The 19,790-nt window shown below is 38.6% G+C and overlaps 1 protein-coding gene across 1 annotated transcript; it reads right to left on the reverse strand.

Moving 5' to 3' along the window:
- Nucleotides 1-1,500: 1,500 nt before the first annotated feature.
- Nucleotides 1,501-3,069, reverse strand: LOC141716968 (CENP-B homolog protein 2-like). The gene has a single exon (XM_074519107.1). The coding sequence runs from the start codon at nt 3,067-3,069 to the stop codon at nt 1,501-1,503; it is 1,569 nt and encodes a 522-aa protein (XP_074375208.1).
- Between the last annotated feature and the right edge of the window lie 16,721 nt (nt 3,070-19,790).

Genomic DNA, 19,790 nt, shown 5'->3' on the forward strand with positions numbered 1-19,790 from the left:
AGAATTCCTGCTTTATTCCATGGTCTTTGCAGAACTCTTCCATAATCATATTCTTGAACTCAGTGCCATTATCACTTCTTATGATTTTCACAGAGTCTTTGACCAATTTATCCAGTTGTTTGACACGGTCAATCAAGATAGATGTAGTTTCACTTTTTGTGTGCAAGAAATACACCCATATGTATCTGGTAAACTCATCTACTATGACCATAACATATTTCTTCTTTGAAATAGACATGACATTCACTGGACCAAATAGATCAACATATAGTAGGTGATAAGGCTCAAGAATTGAAGATTCAATCTTGTTCTTGAATGAAGATTTTCTTTGTTTTGCCTTTTGACATGAATCACAAAGGCCATCAGGAGCAAATACTGATTTTGGCAGTCCTCTCACAAGATCTTTCTTGACTAGTTCATTTATATCGTTAAAATTTAAATGAGAGAGTTTCTTGTGCCAATCCCAGCTTTCTTCAATTGATGCTCTACTTAACAGACATATTGCAAAACCATCAGAACTTGTTGAAAGCTTGGCTTCATAAATGTTACCATGCATGTATCCCTTTAGAACAACTTTGCCTGTAGATTTTCTTACAACTTCACAGTGTTCTTCAAAGAAATCCACATGATAACCTCTGTCACAGATTTGACTAACACTCAGCAGATTGTGTTTTAATCTTGAGACTAGAGCTACTTCTTCAATGATGACATTCCCAAGATTGATATTGCCATATCCCAGAGTTTTCCCCATGTTGCCATCTCCATAAGAAACTCTTTGTCCAGCTTTCTCCACAAAGTCTGATAGCAGGGCTTTATTTCCAGTCATATGTCCTGAACATCCACTGTCCAGAACTAGGATGTTTTTCCTGTTGCCCTGCAATCACAAAAACCACTAATGATTAGTTTTAAGGACCCAGACTTGCTTGGATCCTTTAGCCTTATTAAGTTTGTTAGCTTTTGCAGTGGGTTTAACTTCAGAGTTTATGCTAACATTTTTCATATCAGATTTTCCTGTATCAGACTTTGCATCAGAACTTACACTAGAAGGAATTAAAGCAACTTTCTTCAAAGAAGGTTTTATTTGATAATAATCATAGTACAAACTATGATATTTCCTTACAAGTATAAATGGAATGTCATAAACTACCACAATGAAAACAAGGATTTTGTGGTTTAAACCTAACAGATTGACTCTTAACTCCTGATTTAGGAGGTAAAGAGTTTATATCCTTATTCTTCCTGCAAAAAATAGCAAGATGGTTAGAGTTTCCACAGTTATAGCATTTCTTTCTATAGTAAAACCTCTGTAAATTAATACTCGATTAATTAATAATCTCTCTAAATTAATAATTTTGTCCGGTCCAGACTTGGGCCAGTTCAAAAAATGATCAATTTCGATAAGATAATAAGATAATAATTTTTTTGAAAACCCTGTATAAAAATATGGTCCCAATAAAACTATAAATTAATAATTCCCTTATATTCATAAAAATATATCTATTACATCTTTGTAAAATATGATTCAATTGTAGTTTGCTTTTTCATATAAATTAAATCAACATGAAGCTCATCCCTAATCTTCCTTATTGCATCCAAAAGCTCGGGTGTGGTGCTTTCATGTTGCATCAAAAAGTTATTAAGCATTTTTGATACCTTGAGTGCTTCTTTACGTGTAACCGGCTCCAACGGTGTTGTATCGTCTTCAAGATCATCTTCAACACTATTTTCAAGGATGGTGTTTGTAATCTCTTCTATACTCTGGACCTCGGAACATGATTCATTTTCACCCGGATAATCTAAGAAGTTATTAACATCCATTTTATTACGATAACCTAGATCCTTAATCATCACCTCAAGTTCATGAATGTATTCTTCCGGAGTTGTATGTTCATTTAAATTGCTCGAAACTTCATCTATGGAACGAATTTTGCAATGTTGAAAGCACCTTGCTATTGACTCTTGTTTTACATTTATCGTCCACGTCGTGACTGCATAATTGATAGCATCCAAAACATTAATCTTTCCTGGATCAGATTGTCCCAACTCATAACCTTCTAATAACCCACGATAAAATCTCCTGCGATAGTGCATCTTGAAAGCTCTTATAATTCCTGCATCACAAGGTTGGATTTTTGATGTCATGTTAGGTGGCAAGAAGTACAACTCAACATTTTGTAGTCCTTCAATATTTTTTGGATGTGCTGGACAGTTATCTACCACAAACAAAATTCTTCTGCCTTGCATTTGGCTATCAAACCAACGAATGTATTCATCAAAAAGTACACTAGTCATCCAAGCTCTTTTGTTTGCACGATAATGACAATTTAAGCTGCCCATGTTAACATTCTTGAAGCACCGTGCCTTTGCATACTTTCCAATAATCCATAAAGGAATTTTTTCAGAGCCATCTTCATTGCAACATATAACAACCGTGAGCCTTTCTTTGTCTTGTTTTCTTCCTTCAAGTTGTTTCGTAGCAAGAGAGTGATCAGCTTGTAACCTGTAAAACAAACCAGTTTCGTCCATGTTAAAAACATCTTTCATAGGGAACTGGTTTATTTTTTCCCTTATGGACTCCAGTTTCTTCTCCATGTCCTGTACATCAACAGAACCACTTTCTCCAAAGCGACGAAATGACTTAATACCATGTCTTAACTTGAATTTCTCAAGCCAACCTTGAGAAAAAGTGTGTTCCTGATCTTGTTGAGGGTATAAAATTTTCATGGTCTCTTTTGCCTTCTCTAAAATTAGCTCTCCTGTCATATTAACACGATCTTGGTACTGGAGAAACCATTCATAGAGAACCTTCTCCATATCTGGATATTTTGCTGGTTTATGTCGCTTAATATCTTTTCTTTTCTCCAAGTAATTAGCTGCAAGATAGTTTGCTGACCTTTTCAGTGTATTTGATATTGTACCTTGACTAACTTTTAGATGAAACTTATTCTCGAGCCACAACTGGAGATCTTTTTGAGTGCATGATGAATTTTCTCTTTTATATTCACATAATGCTTTTCTTGCTTCATCCGTCATTGTTGATTTTGTGACACCTTTTAGATGAGAAGCCATTGTTTTGTTTGTATAATTTTTCCCCCAATCTAGTATATACAGTATATATAATATATTTTATGACTACACATACATTGAATACTCTCTATGTAAAATACAATGAATTAAATTAATTCATGTACTTTGAATTTTCCTAATATACATTGAATATTTTCTATGTAAAATACAATGAATTTAACTTATACACTACATGGACTTTGAATCTAATATATTGTACATTACATTGACTTTCTAAATTCATATACATTGAATTAATTGAATTAAGTATAAAATATAAATTGTACAATTCATTTTATTTAAATTTATGTGAATAAAAATTTAATCAAAAGTTAATTTTGTTTGCTACCGAAAATTCTCTATAAATTAATAATTATTAATTTATCGATTAATTAATATCTCTCTAAATTAATAGAATTCTCCGGTCCCAACTATATTAATTTATAGAGGTTTTACTGTAGGAGCATTAGGAACAGGCTTATAATTATTGCTTTTATTCACACTTTCCTTTCCATTCCTATTTTTCCTAGGTGGCTTGACCTTGTTTACATTCTTAATCTCTTTTAGCTTATACTTAAGCTGCTTCTTTGTCATTAAGCCTATGTTAACTTCAGCTGGTTTATCCTGTTTTAATTTATCAGAAGTTGACTCTACCTTAACTTCTGTCTCAATATCTTTGATCTTTTCAGAATCAAATTTATAGTTTTAGCTACAAACTTAATAGGATTTACCTTTCGCTTATTAGTCTGTTTAACAATAATTGGCTTAATTAGTTCAGTTCTTGTTTCACTTTTATCATCTCCATAACCTAAGCCCTCTTTCCAGTTTCCACTACTTAGCAAATTCTGAGTTGTTCTGCCAGAGTTAGTCCAAATCCTGATAATCTCTCTTTCAATTTTTAGAGATTGATTCAATTTTAACACTTCATCTCTAACATAAAAAATATCATCTCTTTCTTTATGAGTTTGATGGAACATAACTAACTCCTTTTCTAAATAGTCATTCCTTTTCGAAAAAGCCAGATTTTCCGAAGTTAACCTATCACATGTTAAAGTCTGATCTTTATAGCTAATGAATATGGTTTTAAGATAAGATCTCAACTCAGTAATATCATCAGTATGAAAAGCATAAGTTGTTTGAGGTACCTTTAACTCAGCAGCATCAGAACTTCTATCAGCATTTGCCATCATGGCATAGTTCATCTCATCTTCAGAATCTGAAGTGTTTGTCCAGTTTTTTTCTTTGTGACAAGTGCCTTGCCTTTGTCACCTTTTCCTTTCTTGCAATCAGGAGATATGTGGCCTTTCTCACCACAATTGTAGCATTTAACATTTGAGTAATCTCCTCTGTCAGACTTTCCTGCTTTGCCTTCAGATTTTTTGAATCCCTTCTTATCAGAACTTCCACTTTTCCTGGAAAACTTCTTTCCCCTTCTGAATTTCCTGTAGGCTATCTTTGCGATACCCTTCACCATAAGAACACACAATTTCATCATCTCTTCATCAGCATCCATCTCAGATAGACTTTCAGTTTCTGAATCCTCATCATTATCAGAACTTGATGACTCAGTATCAGACTTTATGGTGAGAGCCTTTCCTTTGCCTTTCTTTGAGACAGCCACTTTGGGGGATTCCTCATCAGCCTTAAGAGCAACTGTTCTTGACTTTCTCCCATGCCTCTTGCTTCTTTGTTCCATCTCAAGTTCATGAGTTTTAAGCATACCATAAATTTCTTCAGGAGTAGTTTCATCAAGAGCATAGTTGTCTCTTATAGAAGTTGCCTTCAAATCCCAACTTTCAGGAAGAGCTAAAAGGAATTTAAGATTAGAATCTTCAAGATCATATTCCTTATCCACCAGTGACAGATTATTGAAGAGTTTGACAAATCTGTCATATAAACCGGTTAATGACTCATCAGGTTTTGAGTCAAAGTGTTCATACTCTTGAGTGAGTATAGTCCTCTTGTTCTTCTTAATTGCATCAGTTCCCTGGCATCTTGTCTTCAAGGCATCCCATATCTCCTTTGCAGTCTTGCAGTTAATTACCCTGTTTGACATGACATTATCAATGGCACTATGCAGCAAATGCCTTACCTTTGCATCCTTGGCAATAGATGAGATATCTTCAGCTGTATATTCACTTTTCTCCTTTGCTATAGTCTTTGCTGGCTGATCTGCAACTACAACAGAGAGCTTGGTTGGCTTATGTGGTCCTTCATTAATTCTGTCAAGGTATTCTGGATCTGTAGCTTTCAGAAACATAGTCATCCTCACTTTCCATATGGAATACTTAGATGGTCTCAATATGGGAACCCTAATAGTCTCATATCGACTATGGATTTGAATCTTTGGAGTTTCTTCAGTTTTGGTGGGCTTGGATGGAGTTTGTTCTTCTTCAGACATGATTGTTTCGGATCTTTACTGTATATGTGTTAACAGATTGGCTCTGATACCACTTGTTAGGTCACACACACTATAGAAGGGGGTTGAATACAGTGTATACTACAATCAAATCGAATTAAGAACACAAGTATGAAACACAGAATAATCTTATTAATAAAACAGTATTGCAATGCAACCGTTCTCTCTCAGTGGTGAACAAATATCACTAGAGCTGCTAGGGTTACAGTGAATAATATTCTTGATAACAATAACACATCTAGTGTAAATCCTATGTTGTGTTTATATACCACACAATTACAAGATAATCTTCTAATTGATATCGAATATAAATCTGCATCCTAAAATATATCAATTAGTTATTTTTTCCTCCAAGTCTTCTATTCTTCATAGAATTCTTCTCCATGCATATCTCTTCTTGTGTTAGTCTCAATCTTCTTTTCCTTCAATCAGCCGTCTTCCTTATCTGAAAGTCTTCTTAAGTCCTGATATTATCTCCTGATGAATATCTTCTGATATCTTAAGTTCTGATAACTTAAGTTCTGATATCTTAAGTTCTGACTTCAGTATAAGTACTGATTTCCAGTTAAGTCCTGATTTGTCCTGTTAGTCAAGATCTGAAAACTAAACACAAATTATTATTAGACATGACATCACAAATATATCTAACAGACTTTTTAATTTTTAATCCGAGTAGGACCGAGTTTGATCTGATCTAGACTCGAAAGCGGGTTTCATTCGACTAATGAAAATCAGCTCGTGAATATGTTCGAGTATGTGTACTCGGTCAATATATTGGTTAAGACGGTCGAGTTTTTGAAAAATGATTTGGATTAGTCAGACAGTGACTCAGAAAAATTAAATATTTAAATTTGATCTAATATAAATATTGTATTAAATATAGTACATTTCATTATTTATTATTAATTATATTTCTAAAATAAGAAAATTAATACCAAAAGTTTTATTAAATTAGACAATAATTTATACCCTCATATTGGCTACTTTAGTTTTTATCATGATACTTTTCTGAATGTAATTCATTTGTTACTATATTTTAAGAGAGCATGTCATTTTTCATTAGTTTTAATATGTCTTACACTCTTATTAATTTACCAAATAAATTTCCAATTTATTTCACGCAACTCTCATATATAAAATCCAGTTAGTCAACTTAAGTGTTAAGAATTTAAGAGTGACATGAATTTGTAATGAATATGTTCGCTTTTTTTTACACTTCATTTTTAGTCTCAACTAAACAAATAAGGATTGGTATTAATCTCGCCCCTCTTGACCCCGATACGATCCCTGCCTGACCCCGATACACTTCATTTTTTAGTCTAAACTAAAAAATAGTATTTTTTTACATAGTAAGAATTAGTAGATTGTTTTTAATAATAAAAACTTATTAAAATTACAAGATTATTATTTTTAATTATTTCCCGAATCCCGTGGGAATTCCCATTCGGGCGGAGATGGCAGAGTAAAAGAATCCATGTTCAAGGTTGGGGCATGATAAAATTTCCGGACCCCGAAGTAACCCGATACATATCCCTACAAATAAACTTCAAATGTTTTTGTTATAATAACATAATTATGAGTTTTTAGTAATTAGTCTTATAAACTATACTCTTGGTCACAAGTTCGAATCCCACGAGAGGAAAATTTATGATTATACCTCCTGAGCCAAAGCCTGTCGCTTAAATTCGGTTTATCTTGTTTCACGTGCTTTGCAGGCTATTGCGTGAACCCGTGGGGTTTATCCAGTGCATACCCGAAGAGTAGCGGCTGCGGGTTCCCTACGATAAAAAAGTATATAATCTTAAAATTCACGCGGTGAGCGATAATCGAACCCTACTACAAAAAGTAAACTCTCAACACTTAAATTATCTAATCAAACTTTAATAGTATATATGAAAAAAGAAGTAAGGCATTTCGGTGATGAACTTTATGTCATCACATTTTCATTTATTTAAATTTATGAGATGTAATTAAATTTATAAAAAATATATCATTATTTATTACGTAATTGTTATGCGAATATAAAATAAAATTAGAACAATTAGTTTACGTATTAAAAATTATTTTCTTTATAGGTACAAGTTCGTTCGAGATAATGTTTTATATATTTATATATACATACTGTAACGACTGAAGACTTTCATTTTTAATATATTATAATGAAGATGAATTATGTGTTTTATTATGTCATTAGTGTATTTAGTTATAAAACCCTATATGTTATGTGCTATGTGTATTCTGTATTGTCGGGATATTTTTGAGTATTTATCAGGTATTTTATTTTGAATTAAATGCTTTTAGATCCAAAGTTATACGACCCGGACTTTGTTTTAATAGCTGATATTCCATACAAAATTATTGGCCTTATTTTGACTAATATGGCTTGTACCATCATAAATATATCTAACAGACTTTTTAATTTTTAATCCGAGTAGGACCGAGTTTGATCTGAGCTAGACTCGAAAGCGGGTTTCATTCGACTAATGAAAATCAGCTCGTGAATATGTTTGATAGGGATAAATAAATCCTGATTACATAATTAAATATTACAGTTTGGGCTGCAAGGCCCAATAAGAAGATGTATAACATTCAGACCAAAAAGGTCAACACATTGATCAGGCCTGATGGACCAGATCAGGCCAGATGGAACAAAGAAGGCCCAAAAACCCTGTATATTAATTAATTTCGTAATTAATTAATAAGGGAAAAATCAGCTATTGAGAAGAGTCCCGATAAGGATATAAATCCTTGCAGATTAGCCTCAAGGGGACCTAAAAGGATAAGGAATCAGTTTCCTACTATCTAGGACTCAAAAGTCCATTCTAATTATGAGACTTTCCCACCAAGTCTCCTATATCAAGTCCAATTCAAGGACCACCAACATCTATATAAGGGGCCTCACCCCACAAATCTGAACTACGTTTTTTGACTTGATCCTTGGCAATCAGCAAGGTACGTAGGCATCTTGTTAAGGAAGATTGAGTTACGAAACACAAGAGCAGTCAAATCGAGTCTTGAAGCTCACGTTCCTTAGTAATAAATACAACAATTATATATATATTAGTTTTTAATCCATAACATTTGGCATCGTCTGTGGGAAAGCACAACAACAACCATGGCAAGAACACGGAGAACAATTAGAGCTCTGGAGGAAGGAACACCATCAGGAACAACCTAGGTGATTTCGTCAACCGTGGAAATACCCCCCACTCAACTTATGCATCTACTCAAGGGGAAGCCCAGATAGGGGCAACTCAACCTCAGCCACAAGGGACGATTCCACCGGCTATTCAAGGTACGAATCCTCAAGTTCAACAAGTACATGTACCTGAGAATTCTCGACCCGTCGGGTATGAATATTCAACCGTTGTTACTACTAACCCCCTTATGGGATACCCCTTTACCCCGAGGTTAGAGGAAGCGGACATGCTGGGCGAAGTGAAGCACGAGGGCAATCACCCCCTACATACGAGGTTTGGCTCCTATCCCCGATGATCAGGAATTTTCTGGTCCTTACACTGAGAGAGACTCTGAATCTTCGGATGATGAAGTGGCCCCAAGAAGGACGCGTGCTGGCAAAGAGCCGATGGCTGATGGAAGCCAACGCCCTCAAAGGACTCAAGGGGCGAATCCCCAAGAAGTGCAGGAAAGGATCAGGGCTCATGAGGCTGAGATTCAAAGGCTGAGGCGCGACTTGGAGGCGCACCAGACCACCAGACCCCAAGCACCTCCTAGAGGGAGAAATCCCCCTCCCATCATAGACCTGGACGGTCCGGTGCAGAGAAGGGCTGTTGTCCCAAGGGCTGATCCGAGCAATCTTCTTCCCCTTTGAGATCCTGATGATCCTACTCCACCCTTCACTGAAGGAATAATGAATACCCATATCTCAAGGAAGTTCAAGATGCCAACTATCAAAGCTTATGATGGCACGGGAGATCCCGCTAATCATGTTAGAACATTCTCTAATGCACTACTGTTGTAGCCCGTAAATGATGCTATAAAGTGTCGAGCCTTCCCTCAAACCCTGTCGGGTATGGCTCAGAGGTGGTACAGTCGCTTGCCCCCAAACTCTATTGGGTCGTTCAGAGAATTAAGCCAGGATTTTATTAAGCAATTCATCGGTGGGAGAGTTCATGAGAAAAGTTCAGCATCACTTATGAGCATTGTGCAGGGAACAAAGGAATCCTTGAGAGATTACCTGAATCGATTCACAAAGGAGGCTCTAAAAGTCGCGGACCTTGATGATAAGGTAGCCATGATAGCACTGCAACAAGGAACTAGGGATGAGTTTTTTAAGATGTCCTTGGCCAAACGTCCCCCCGAAAGCATGTTGCAGCTCCAGGATAGGGCAGGGAAGTATATCAAGGTTGAAGAAAGCATGAGGAAGACCGTAGTAAGTAATGAGCCCACTGGAGGCAAGAAGCGGAAAACTGATTTTGAGTATATTGCTATGGACAAGTATCCTAGAACCGAACAAAACTAAGATTCAACCCCCAAGAAGGGAGGACCTGGGCAAAAGTTCACTGAATACGCTAAGCTGAATGCTCCTAGGAGCCAGATTTTGATGGAGATCGAGAAAGATAAAGATATTCGTTGGCCTAAGCCCTTGAAGGCTGATCCCGCCAAGCTAGATAAGAGCAAGTATTACAGATTTCACAAAGATGTTGGCCATGACACCGATGAGTGTAGGCAATTGAAAGATGAAATTGAGTTTCTGATCTAAAAAGGAAGATTGAACAAATATACTGGAGAAGGAGGGGATAGAAACAACAATGTGGGAAGGAACTTTGATGACCGAAGGAGAGATCAAGAAGATCAGGGGCAAAATCCTCAACCTAGGGGACCGGTGATAATTTTAATCTTCAGAGGACCGCGCCCACAAGGGCCTGTAATCAACACAATTTTTGGAGGACCAACTGCTGCTGAATTATCCAAAAACTCCAGAAAAGCATATACTAGAGAGGTTATGCATATTGTTGGAGAAGCCCCGAAGAGGGCCAGGACAGAAGTAACATTGGCTTTTGATGATTCTGACCTAGAGGGTGTGAAGTTTCCTCATGACGACCCGCTGGTCATAACACCAGTAATAGGAAATAGCCCGGTCAAGAGGGTCCTTGTGGATAATGGAGCTTCAGTGGATATTTTGCTCCATGACACCTTTTTAAGGATGGGATATAATGACTCCCAATTGACCCCAACCGACATGTCGATATATGGATTCGCGGGAGTGGAATGCCCCGTAGAAGGAATAATCAAGTTGCCAACAACCATAGGACATAAACCAAGGCAAGCAACTCAGATGGTGGACTTTGTGGTGCTGAAGGCTAGTTCGACCTACAACGCTATCATGGGAAGAACAGGGATACATGCCTTTAAGACAGTCCCTTCTTCTTATCATTCAATTATGAAATTTCCGACTCGAGAGATGGGATTGGAGAAGAAAGAGGAGATCAAAAAATGGCAAGAAGCTGTTATGTGGCCTCTTTGAGGGCAGATGGAGTTGGGGGCAGGTTCTTCCTATTGAAGATCTGGATACCCGAGAAAATGATGAGAAAAGGGGAAAGCCAGCAGAAGACTTGGTTTCGATTCCTTTTGACCCCGAGAATCCTGAGAGGATGACTTTCATTGTAGCCACATTAAAGGAGCCCCTTAGAGGGAAGTTGGCGAAGTTTTTGCAAGAAAATAGTGATGTTTTTGCATGGTCAACAGCTGATATTCCTGGTATAGACCCGGAATTGATTACTCATAAGCTGAATGTAGACCCAAATCGGAAGACGGTAAAACAAAAGAAAAGAAGTTTTGCTCCAGAAAGGCAAGAAGCTATAAAACAGGAAGTGGAGAAGCTCTTAGAGGCTGGTTTCATTGAAGAGATTCAATTTCCAGAGTGGTTGGCAAACCCTGTAATGGTGAAGAAGGCTAATGGGAAATGGAGGATGTGTATAGACTTCACTGATCTGAATGATGCATGCCCTAAAGACTGTTTTCCGTTGCCCAGAATTGATACTTTGATTGATACCACTGCTGGGCATGAGATGCTGTGGATGGATTTAGCGGGTACAATCTGATTAAGATGCACAAGGATGACATTCCAAAGGTATCATTCATCACTGACTTTGGTGTTTATTGTTATCTTGTTATGGAATTTGGTCTTAAGAATGCAGGAGCCACCTATCAAAGGTTGGTAAATAAAAATTTTAAGGATCTTATTGGTAAGACTATGGAAGTCTATATTGATGACATGTTAGTCAAGAGTCTAGTAAAGACTGATGATATAACCCATTTGAGGGAAGCTTTTGAGGTCCTGAGGTACCACAAGATGATGTTGAATCCTATAAAGTGTGCTTTCGGAGTAGGATCTAGAAATTTTTTGGGATTGATGGTCTCCAAGAGAGGGATCGAGGCTAACCCCGATAAAATAAAGGCAATCCTGGACATGAAACCACAAAAAACTGTCAAGGATGTTCAGAAGCTCACAGGAAGGGTTGCTGCGCTGGGAAGATTCATCTCCAAGTCAGGAGACAAGTGCCTATCATTCTTTAAGTCACTAAAAAATGTTAAGGACTTTGTATGGAGTGAAGAAACCAGAAGGCTTTCGAGGAATTGAAGAAATATATGGCGCAGGCCCCGTTGTTGGCCAAGCCAGTTTTGAGTGAAGTTTTATTCTTGTACTTGGATGTTTCAGAGAGTGCCTTGAGCGCGATGTTGGTTAAGGAGGAACTGAAAGTCCAGAAACCCGTATACTATGTCAGTAAAATTCTGCATGGTGCTGAGTTGAATTATTCAACTATTGAGAAATTTGCTCTAGCCTTGGTAATGGCTTCGAGAAAGCTGCGTCCTTACTTTCAGGCTCATCAGATTGAGGTGCTAACAAATAAGCCCCTGAGAAATATCATTCACAGTCCCAAGGCAAGTCGGAGATTGATTAAGTGGGCAATAGAGCTAGGTGAGTTCGATCTCAAGTACCACGAACGGCAATAAAAGCCCAGGCACTAGCTAACTTCGTGGTGGAATGTACCATACCCAACCAAGAAGTCGGGGGGCAGAAAGATACCATACCTCAAGACAAAGGAGTCAATAATGGGGACAAAGAGAAGGATGATAAGGAGAAATAATATTGGGTTCTCTATTTTGATGGAGCATAAAAAACAAACTCCAGTGGAGCAGGATTGGTTTTACAAAGCCCTGAATGGTTCTTGATCGAGTATGCCATGAAATTAGACTTCCCAACCACAAACAACGAGGCAGAATATGAAGCCCTGATAGCTGGCCTTGGACTAGCTAGGACACTTAGAGTCAAAAACTTAAAGGTCCGCGGAGACTCGAAGCTGATCATATCCTAGGTAAAGAGAGAATTTGAGGCAAGGGATGATACGATGGCTAAGTATGTCCACCTAGTAAGGGCTGTGATGACCCAATTCAATAAATGCCATGTTGAGCACATTCCAAGGGAGGAAAATGCTAAGGCATATGCATTATCAAAGTTTGCTTCATCCGAGATGAAAAAAGTTCAGGAAGTGTGTACTTCCGTGTTTTGAAGACACGAAGCATAGATGTTAAGCTTGTAGCTCCTATAGGCCTGGGGACAACGTGGATAGATCCCATTAAGGCCCACATTCAAACCGGTTGGTTACCAAATGATGCAATTGAAGCACGGAAGTTAGTTGTTCGGGCACTAAGGTACTCTTTGATAGATGGGATTCTGTACAAAAGATCTTTCGTGGTTCCTTACTTAAGGTGTCTCAGGCCCGATGAGGCACGCTTGGCTCTTGAAGAAGTGCATGAAGGTATTTGTGGGCAACACTTGGGGGGCAGGGCCTTGGCTCATAAGATAACCCGTTTAGGCTTCTATTGGCCAGAAATGATGGCTGATGCCAAAGAATATGTAAAGAAGTGTGATCGCTGTCAGAAGCATGCACCTGTTGTTAGACGACCCCCCGAGATGCTGACCTCTATAAACTCTCCCATTCCCTTTGCTATATGGGGAATGGATATTCTGGGGCCTTTCCCCATGGCCACGGCACAAAGAAAGTTCCTGATTGTAGCCATTGATTATTTCACCAAGTTGACTGAAGCCAAACCCTTGGCCAAGATCACAATTAAGCAGGTTGCACAATTCCTGTGGGAAAATATTATGTGCCGGTATGGAATTCCCCGTGTCCTAGTCACCGACAATGGAACACAATTCAACAACGAGGAATTCAAGAAGTACTGTGAAGAAAATGAAATTGAGTTACGGTTCACCTTTGTGGCTCACCCGCAAGCCAATGGGCAAGCAGAGGTAGCAAATCGGATAATCCTGGATGGATTAAAAAAGAGGATCGAGAAGTCAAGAAATAATTGGGTGGATGAAATACTTCCAATATTATGGGCCTACAGGACTACCTGTAGAGTCACGACTGGAGCAACTCCCTTCATGTTGGCATATGGGGCAGAAGCAGTAGTTCTCGTGGAGATATCACATTTCTCTCCAAGGATTCAGGCTTTCAATGCTGAGGAAAATGAGGAAGGACAAAGGTTGGCTCTGGACTTAATCAATGAAGTGCGAGATGAGGCACATGCAAAGATAGTAGAATATCAAAAAAAGGCTTCATTCTACTACAACCTAAGGGTTAAAGAAAGGTTTTTCAAACAAGGTGACCTAGTCTTGAGGAAGATAGAAGCTTCTGGCGTAGAACAGAAAGGGAAGCTTGCTCCAAATTGGGAAGGGCCGTATAAAGTCAAGAGCGTTCAAGATAGAGGAACCTACAAGCTGGAGACAGTGGATGGTTTTGAAGTCCCAAGAACTTGGCATGCACAAAACCTGAAGGTTTACTATGTGTAGGGCAACTGAATATGATTCTCATTTGTCAGGATGACAAGTAGGTTGAAAAGCACCTTGAAGCTTTTCTTGCGTAGGATTTTATATTCCAGTAGAATTTACATTGTCAGGTTATTATTATTAAGGGTCGGACCCATACTATGTAAGGTTTTGGAAAACTACACTTCATATTAAAGAGTTTGAAATTATTTCAACTTATGGATGTTTAAGTTGTGATAATACCTTGTGCGGTTTTAACAAAAAATCATGCTTTGATCATTGAAAAAAAGAAGACTTCAAGGATTCTTTTATACGAGTGCACGTTGCACAATTCAAAGGGCCAATTAGTTCAAGTTTAAAATGCATATTAAGTATTGGAAAGATAAAGGAGAAAGAGGTGAGTAAGAAAAGCAACATATGAAATAACTCCGAAGGGTAACAAGTTCTGATATAAACGAAGTTCACATATTTTCTAAAAAGAAGAAATACATAAAAAAACTTAGGCCTTGGAAGGCTGGGATTCCTCGGAACCACTATCCGAAGTCTCCTCGGATGTCTCAGTCGTCCCCTCGGACGTCTCAGTCGTCCCCTCGGAAGGCCCCATTGAGGTTCCATCAGAACTGCCTCCGGGCGCTTTGGATGCTGCAGGAGATGCTGGTTGCTGAGGCGCTGCCCTTGGAGGCTCTTCCACCCTGACCTTCTTTGCAACGGGCTCAGACTCCTCTTCAGAAGAAGCTTCCTCATCTCCGGAGCTGGACTCAAGCTCCTTCATCTTTTGGCTTTGGCTCCCCGACGGGCCGTCCTTGATCAGGCCAACGAGCTTGTCGGTAACACCCCCAAGTTCTGGAACTCGCACAGGGCAAAGAATGGAGGACTGCTCGAGGACTTCTGGAAATTCATCCTGAATGGCCTCCACAGCAGCATCCCAGCCTTCTTTATAGCTAACTGGGTGTAGGAGGGCATCGTGCTCCACCATTAAGTCCTTGAACTCCTGAGTATCCATCCAGCCGTCAAAGGCTTTATCATTCTGAGCCTTCAGGATAACATTTTCGGCCCGGGCCGTTTCCAGGTCAGAAGTGGAAGAGGCAAGTTGGGCTTCAAGGGCCTCTATTCTTTGGTTGGCCTCCTCCAACTTCTTGTTAGCATCCTCCAGGCCAACCTTCCAAGCCTTGGCTTGATGAATCGCCCCTTGAAAATGGGCGTTCGCCTACAAGAGACACAGCAAAAGTATGAGACGAGAAAATCAAAAAGGGCAACTATGAAGGGCAAAGGAAAAAGACGTACCGTCGCCAAAGCCTGGGCTCCGAAAAGCTCGTTCCCCTCTAAATCCTGTTGAAGGACAAAGTCTTGATAGTCCACCGGGGAGATGGAATGCTTAGACCATTCCTTGGCAAGCGTCGTGCTGCCAAGGATTGAATCCTTGCCCCGGATTCCCCAAGCAGGTTGAAAATAAGCCCCTGGCCTCTGCTTGGTGCGCAAAACTTGGTTGGGGCCTTCTTCGCCTGGTTCCATTGCTTGGAGTAGGAACTCGGGGAAGCAATCCCCAAGGCGCGGGTCTTTAAAGACCTTTCCAGCACGCTTCATCCTGGTTGTCTCCAGGTCTTTAGGCTTTGTAGCCTCCTCAATTTTCTCAGCCACTGCAACAAATGAGATAAGTAAGTTGAGGAATCAGCAAAATAGAAAATGAAGGAAATAAAAAGAGATGTATAAGGAAGGAAACTTACTTTTCTTAGGGACGGGAGAAAGGCCGCGTTCTACAAGAACGGTCTCCCTGATAAGATCCAAAGAATGGGAAGTCCCATTATCTTGCGTCAGGAGGTTGAAAGCTCTGGCCTCCTCCTCAGACAAAGTTATATCGTTTGGGCTCCCATCAACGGCGAGCCCAAAAGACGATCGAAATAGGGTGCCCCAATCGCCACCCTCCCGAAGGACGAACAAAAAATCTTTCTTCCACCCCAAGTTATTGTCAGGGATGGACTTCCGGTTCACAATATGAGGAATAGTAGGGCGCTGGTTTATAGAAACCCAACCCGGATTCTTATCAGGGCTGTTCTTGAACTGAAAAATCTTTTTGAAGACAACAACAGAAGTGGGGACATCATGCTTGGCACATTGTGACAGATAGCATAGAATGAGCCTCCAAGAATTATGGGGGAGTTGGCAAGGGCTGATGCCCACATCGGCTAGCAAAAGAGGAATGAACGGGTGAAAGCGGAGTCTGATACCTGCCCTTAGAGTATCCCTGTAGACGCATAATGCGTCCTTCTTCCACTGGCAGGCCCTATCGGCCGGACCTGCAAGAACCAGTTTGAAAGGTTCCTTGATTTTGAAACAGCTGCTCAACTTTTCCAGCTCTTTAGGATCCCGCAAGGCACTAATATGGCCGTGCGCGTCCAGATGCGCATCAGACGGATACTCGTCCCCTCGGGTGCTGATCATGTCGATCAAGGAAGTGTACCTTGATCGAATAGGGAATTCATTGGACTTTCTAGCCACGTTCATTTTGGCCAAACGAGTCATTTTCTTATCAGCCATTGAAAAAAGGGCACATAAAGAGATAATTTTAAAAGCACACACTATGTAAAAGTAAGCACAAGAAGTAAAGGGAGGAATTTTACCTGAAGAAATGCTCCTAAAAAAGGCTTTGATACTCCGACGTGCTATTATTGCTCTAAGATTCTTAGCAGGAGAAGAAAGAAGAAGAACTTAGAAATGAGAAAGTGAGGAGCAGTAGACTCTCCTCACTCCTTTATATAAGAGGAAAAGTGAAGTTGAAGGGACAAAAGCCCAGTAAGGATAGAGGCCCAAAGAAAAAAGCCCAGAAAAAGGAACATTCCAGAATATTCCAAGAAATTCTAGAGAATTCTAAACAGGGTATTTTGGTATATTAAGCCCAGATCAATAAGAAGCCCAATAAGAGTTAGAAGGCCCAAAATCAAATTAGGATTTTAGAAAAGCCCAGTACGAAGTAGGAAGGCCCAAATCCAATTAGGATTTTGAAAAATACAATGCCCTAAATTGAAACCCTAAAATATGTAAGGCCCAATAAAGAAGGCTAGGCCCAAACTGAGGCCCAGTAAAAAATGGATTAAATGGAAGTCCTAAAAGACCAGGATTCAGGTCGAAATCCAGGTCGTGAATCCTGCTTGAAATCTTTCGAGCAGGAACCTGAAAATAACGGGTATAAAAGACCAGAATTCAGGTCGAATTTCAGGTCATAAATTCTGCTCGAAATCCTTCTAATAGACACCCGAAAATAATGGGTATAAAAGACCAGAATTCAGGTCGAATTTCAGGTCGTAAATTCTGCTCGAAATCCTTCGAACAGACACCCGAAAATTACGGGAATAACAGAACTGGATTGAGGTCGAAACTTAGACCAGGAATGAGGTCAAATCAAATAAAACATTTTTCAAGTATGGGGTTTAGAAACCTAGACTAAAATCCAGGTCGAAGAATCGACTAGGATCCTGGTCGAAAACCAGGTCGTGAATCCTAGTCGAAATCTATCGACCAGGAAGCAAGAGAAATCAAAGAATTTTCGAACTAGATTCAGGTCGAGGTTTCGACTAGGATCCTGGTCGAAATCCAGGTCGTGAATCCTAGTCGAAACCTCAAGACCAAGAATAGAAACAAGGGTAAATTTTCGACCTAGATCCAGGTCGAAAGTTCGACTAGGATCCTGGTCGAATCCAGGTCGTGGATCCTAGTCGAACTCCTTCGACCAGGATTGTAAGGCTGGCCCAAATTTCGACTATGATCCAGGTCGAAATTTCGATTAGGATCCTGGTCGAAAAATGCTGGAAATTTGAAAAAATTAAAGGGAAAATCCAGAAAAATAAGGAAATTTCTTGAAAAATTTTTCTGAAAAATGTTAATATTTTCAGAAATAAGGAATAAATCCAGGAAATTAAGGGAAAAATCCCAGAATAAAGGGAAAAATTCCTGGAAATTAAGGAAAAGTCCTAGAATTATGGGAAAATTTCCTAAAAATTAAGATAATTCCTGAATGAAAGGAATAAAAGTAAATCGTTGTAAACGTGTAGGTCGCTCCACACTTTACGCAAAATGATACCCTGTAAGGGAATAAATGAACTTAACTTTTGCAAAATCTTATACGGTTTCCCAAAAGTTGGGGGGCAAATGATAGGGATAAATAAATCCTGATTACATAATTAAATATTACAGTTTGGGCTGCAAGGCCCAATAAGAAGATGTATAACATTCAGACCAAAAAGGTCAACACATTGATCAGGCCTGATGGACCAGATCAGGCCAGATGGAACAAAGAAGGCCCAAAAACCCTGTATATTAATTAATTTCATAATTAATTAATAAGGGAAAAATCAGCTATTGAGAAGAGTCTCGATAAGGATATAAATCCTTGCAGATTAGCCTTAAGGGGACCTAAAAGGATAAGGAATCAGTTTCCTACTATCTAGGACTCCAAAGTCCATTCTAATTATGAGACTTTCTCACCAAGTATCCTATATCAAGTCCAATTCAAGGACCACCAACATCTATATAAGGGGCCTCACCCCACAAATCAGAACTACATTTTTTGACTTGATCCTTGGCAATCAGCAAGGTACGTAGGCATCTTGTTAAGGCAGATTGAGTTACAAAACACAAGAGCAGTCAAATCGAGCCTTAAAGCTCACGTTCCTTAGTAATAAATACAGCAATTATATATATTAGTTTTTAATCCATAACAATGTTCGAGTATGTGTACTCGGTCAATATATTGGTTAAGACGGTCGAGTTTTTGAAAAATGATTTGGATTAGTCAGACAGTGACTCAGAAAAATTAAATATTTAAATTTGATCCAATATAAATATTGTATTAAATATAGTACATTTCATTATTTATTATTAATTATATTTCTAAAATAAGAAAATTAATACCAAAAGTTTTATTAAATTAGACAATAATTTATACCCTCATATTGGCCAGTTTAGTTTTTATCATGATACTTTTCTGAATGTAATTCATTTGTTACTATATTTTAAGAGAGCATGTCATTTTTTATTAGTTTAAATATGTCTTACACTCTTATTAATTTACCAAATAATTTTCCAATTTATTTCACGCAACTCTCATATATAAAATCCAGTTAGTCAACTTAAGTGTTAAGAATTTAGGAGTGACATGAAATTGTAATGAATACGTTCGCTTTTTTTTACACTTCATATTTAGTCTCAACTAAACAAATAAGGATGGGTATTAATCTCGCCCCTCTTGACCCCGATACGATCCCTGCCTGACCCCGATACACTTCATTTTTTAGTCTCAACTAAAAAATAGTATTTTTTACATAATAAGAATTAGTAGATTGTTTTTAATAATAAAAACTTATTAAAATTACAAGATTATTATTTTTAATTATTTCCCGAATCCCGTTGGAATTCCCATTCGGGCAGAGATGGCGGAGTAAAAGAATCCATGTTCAAGGTGGGGGCATGATAAAATTTCCGGACCCCGAAGTAACCCGATACATATCCCTACAA

The sequence above is a fragment of the Apium graveolens genome, chromosome 4, assembly GCF_009905375.1.
Source record: "Apium graveolens cultivar Ventura chromosome 4, ASM990537v1, whole genome shotgun sequence".
Lineage (NCBI taxonomy): Eukaryota > Viridiplantae > Streptophyta > Magnoliopsida > Apiales > Apiaceae > Apium > Apium graveolens.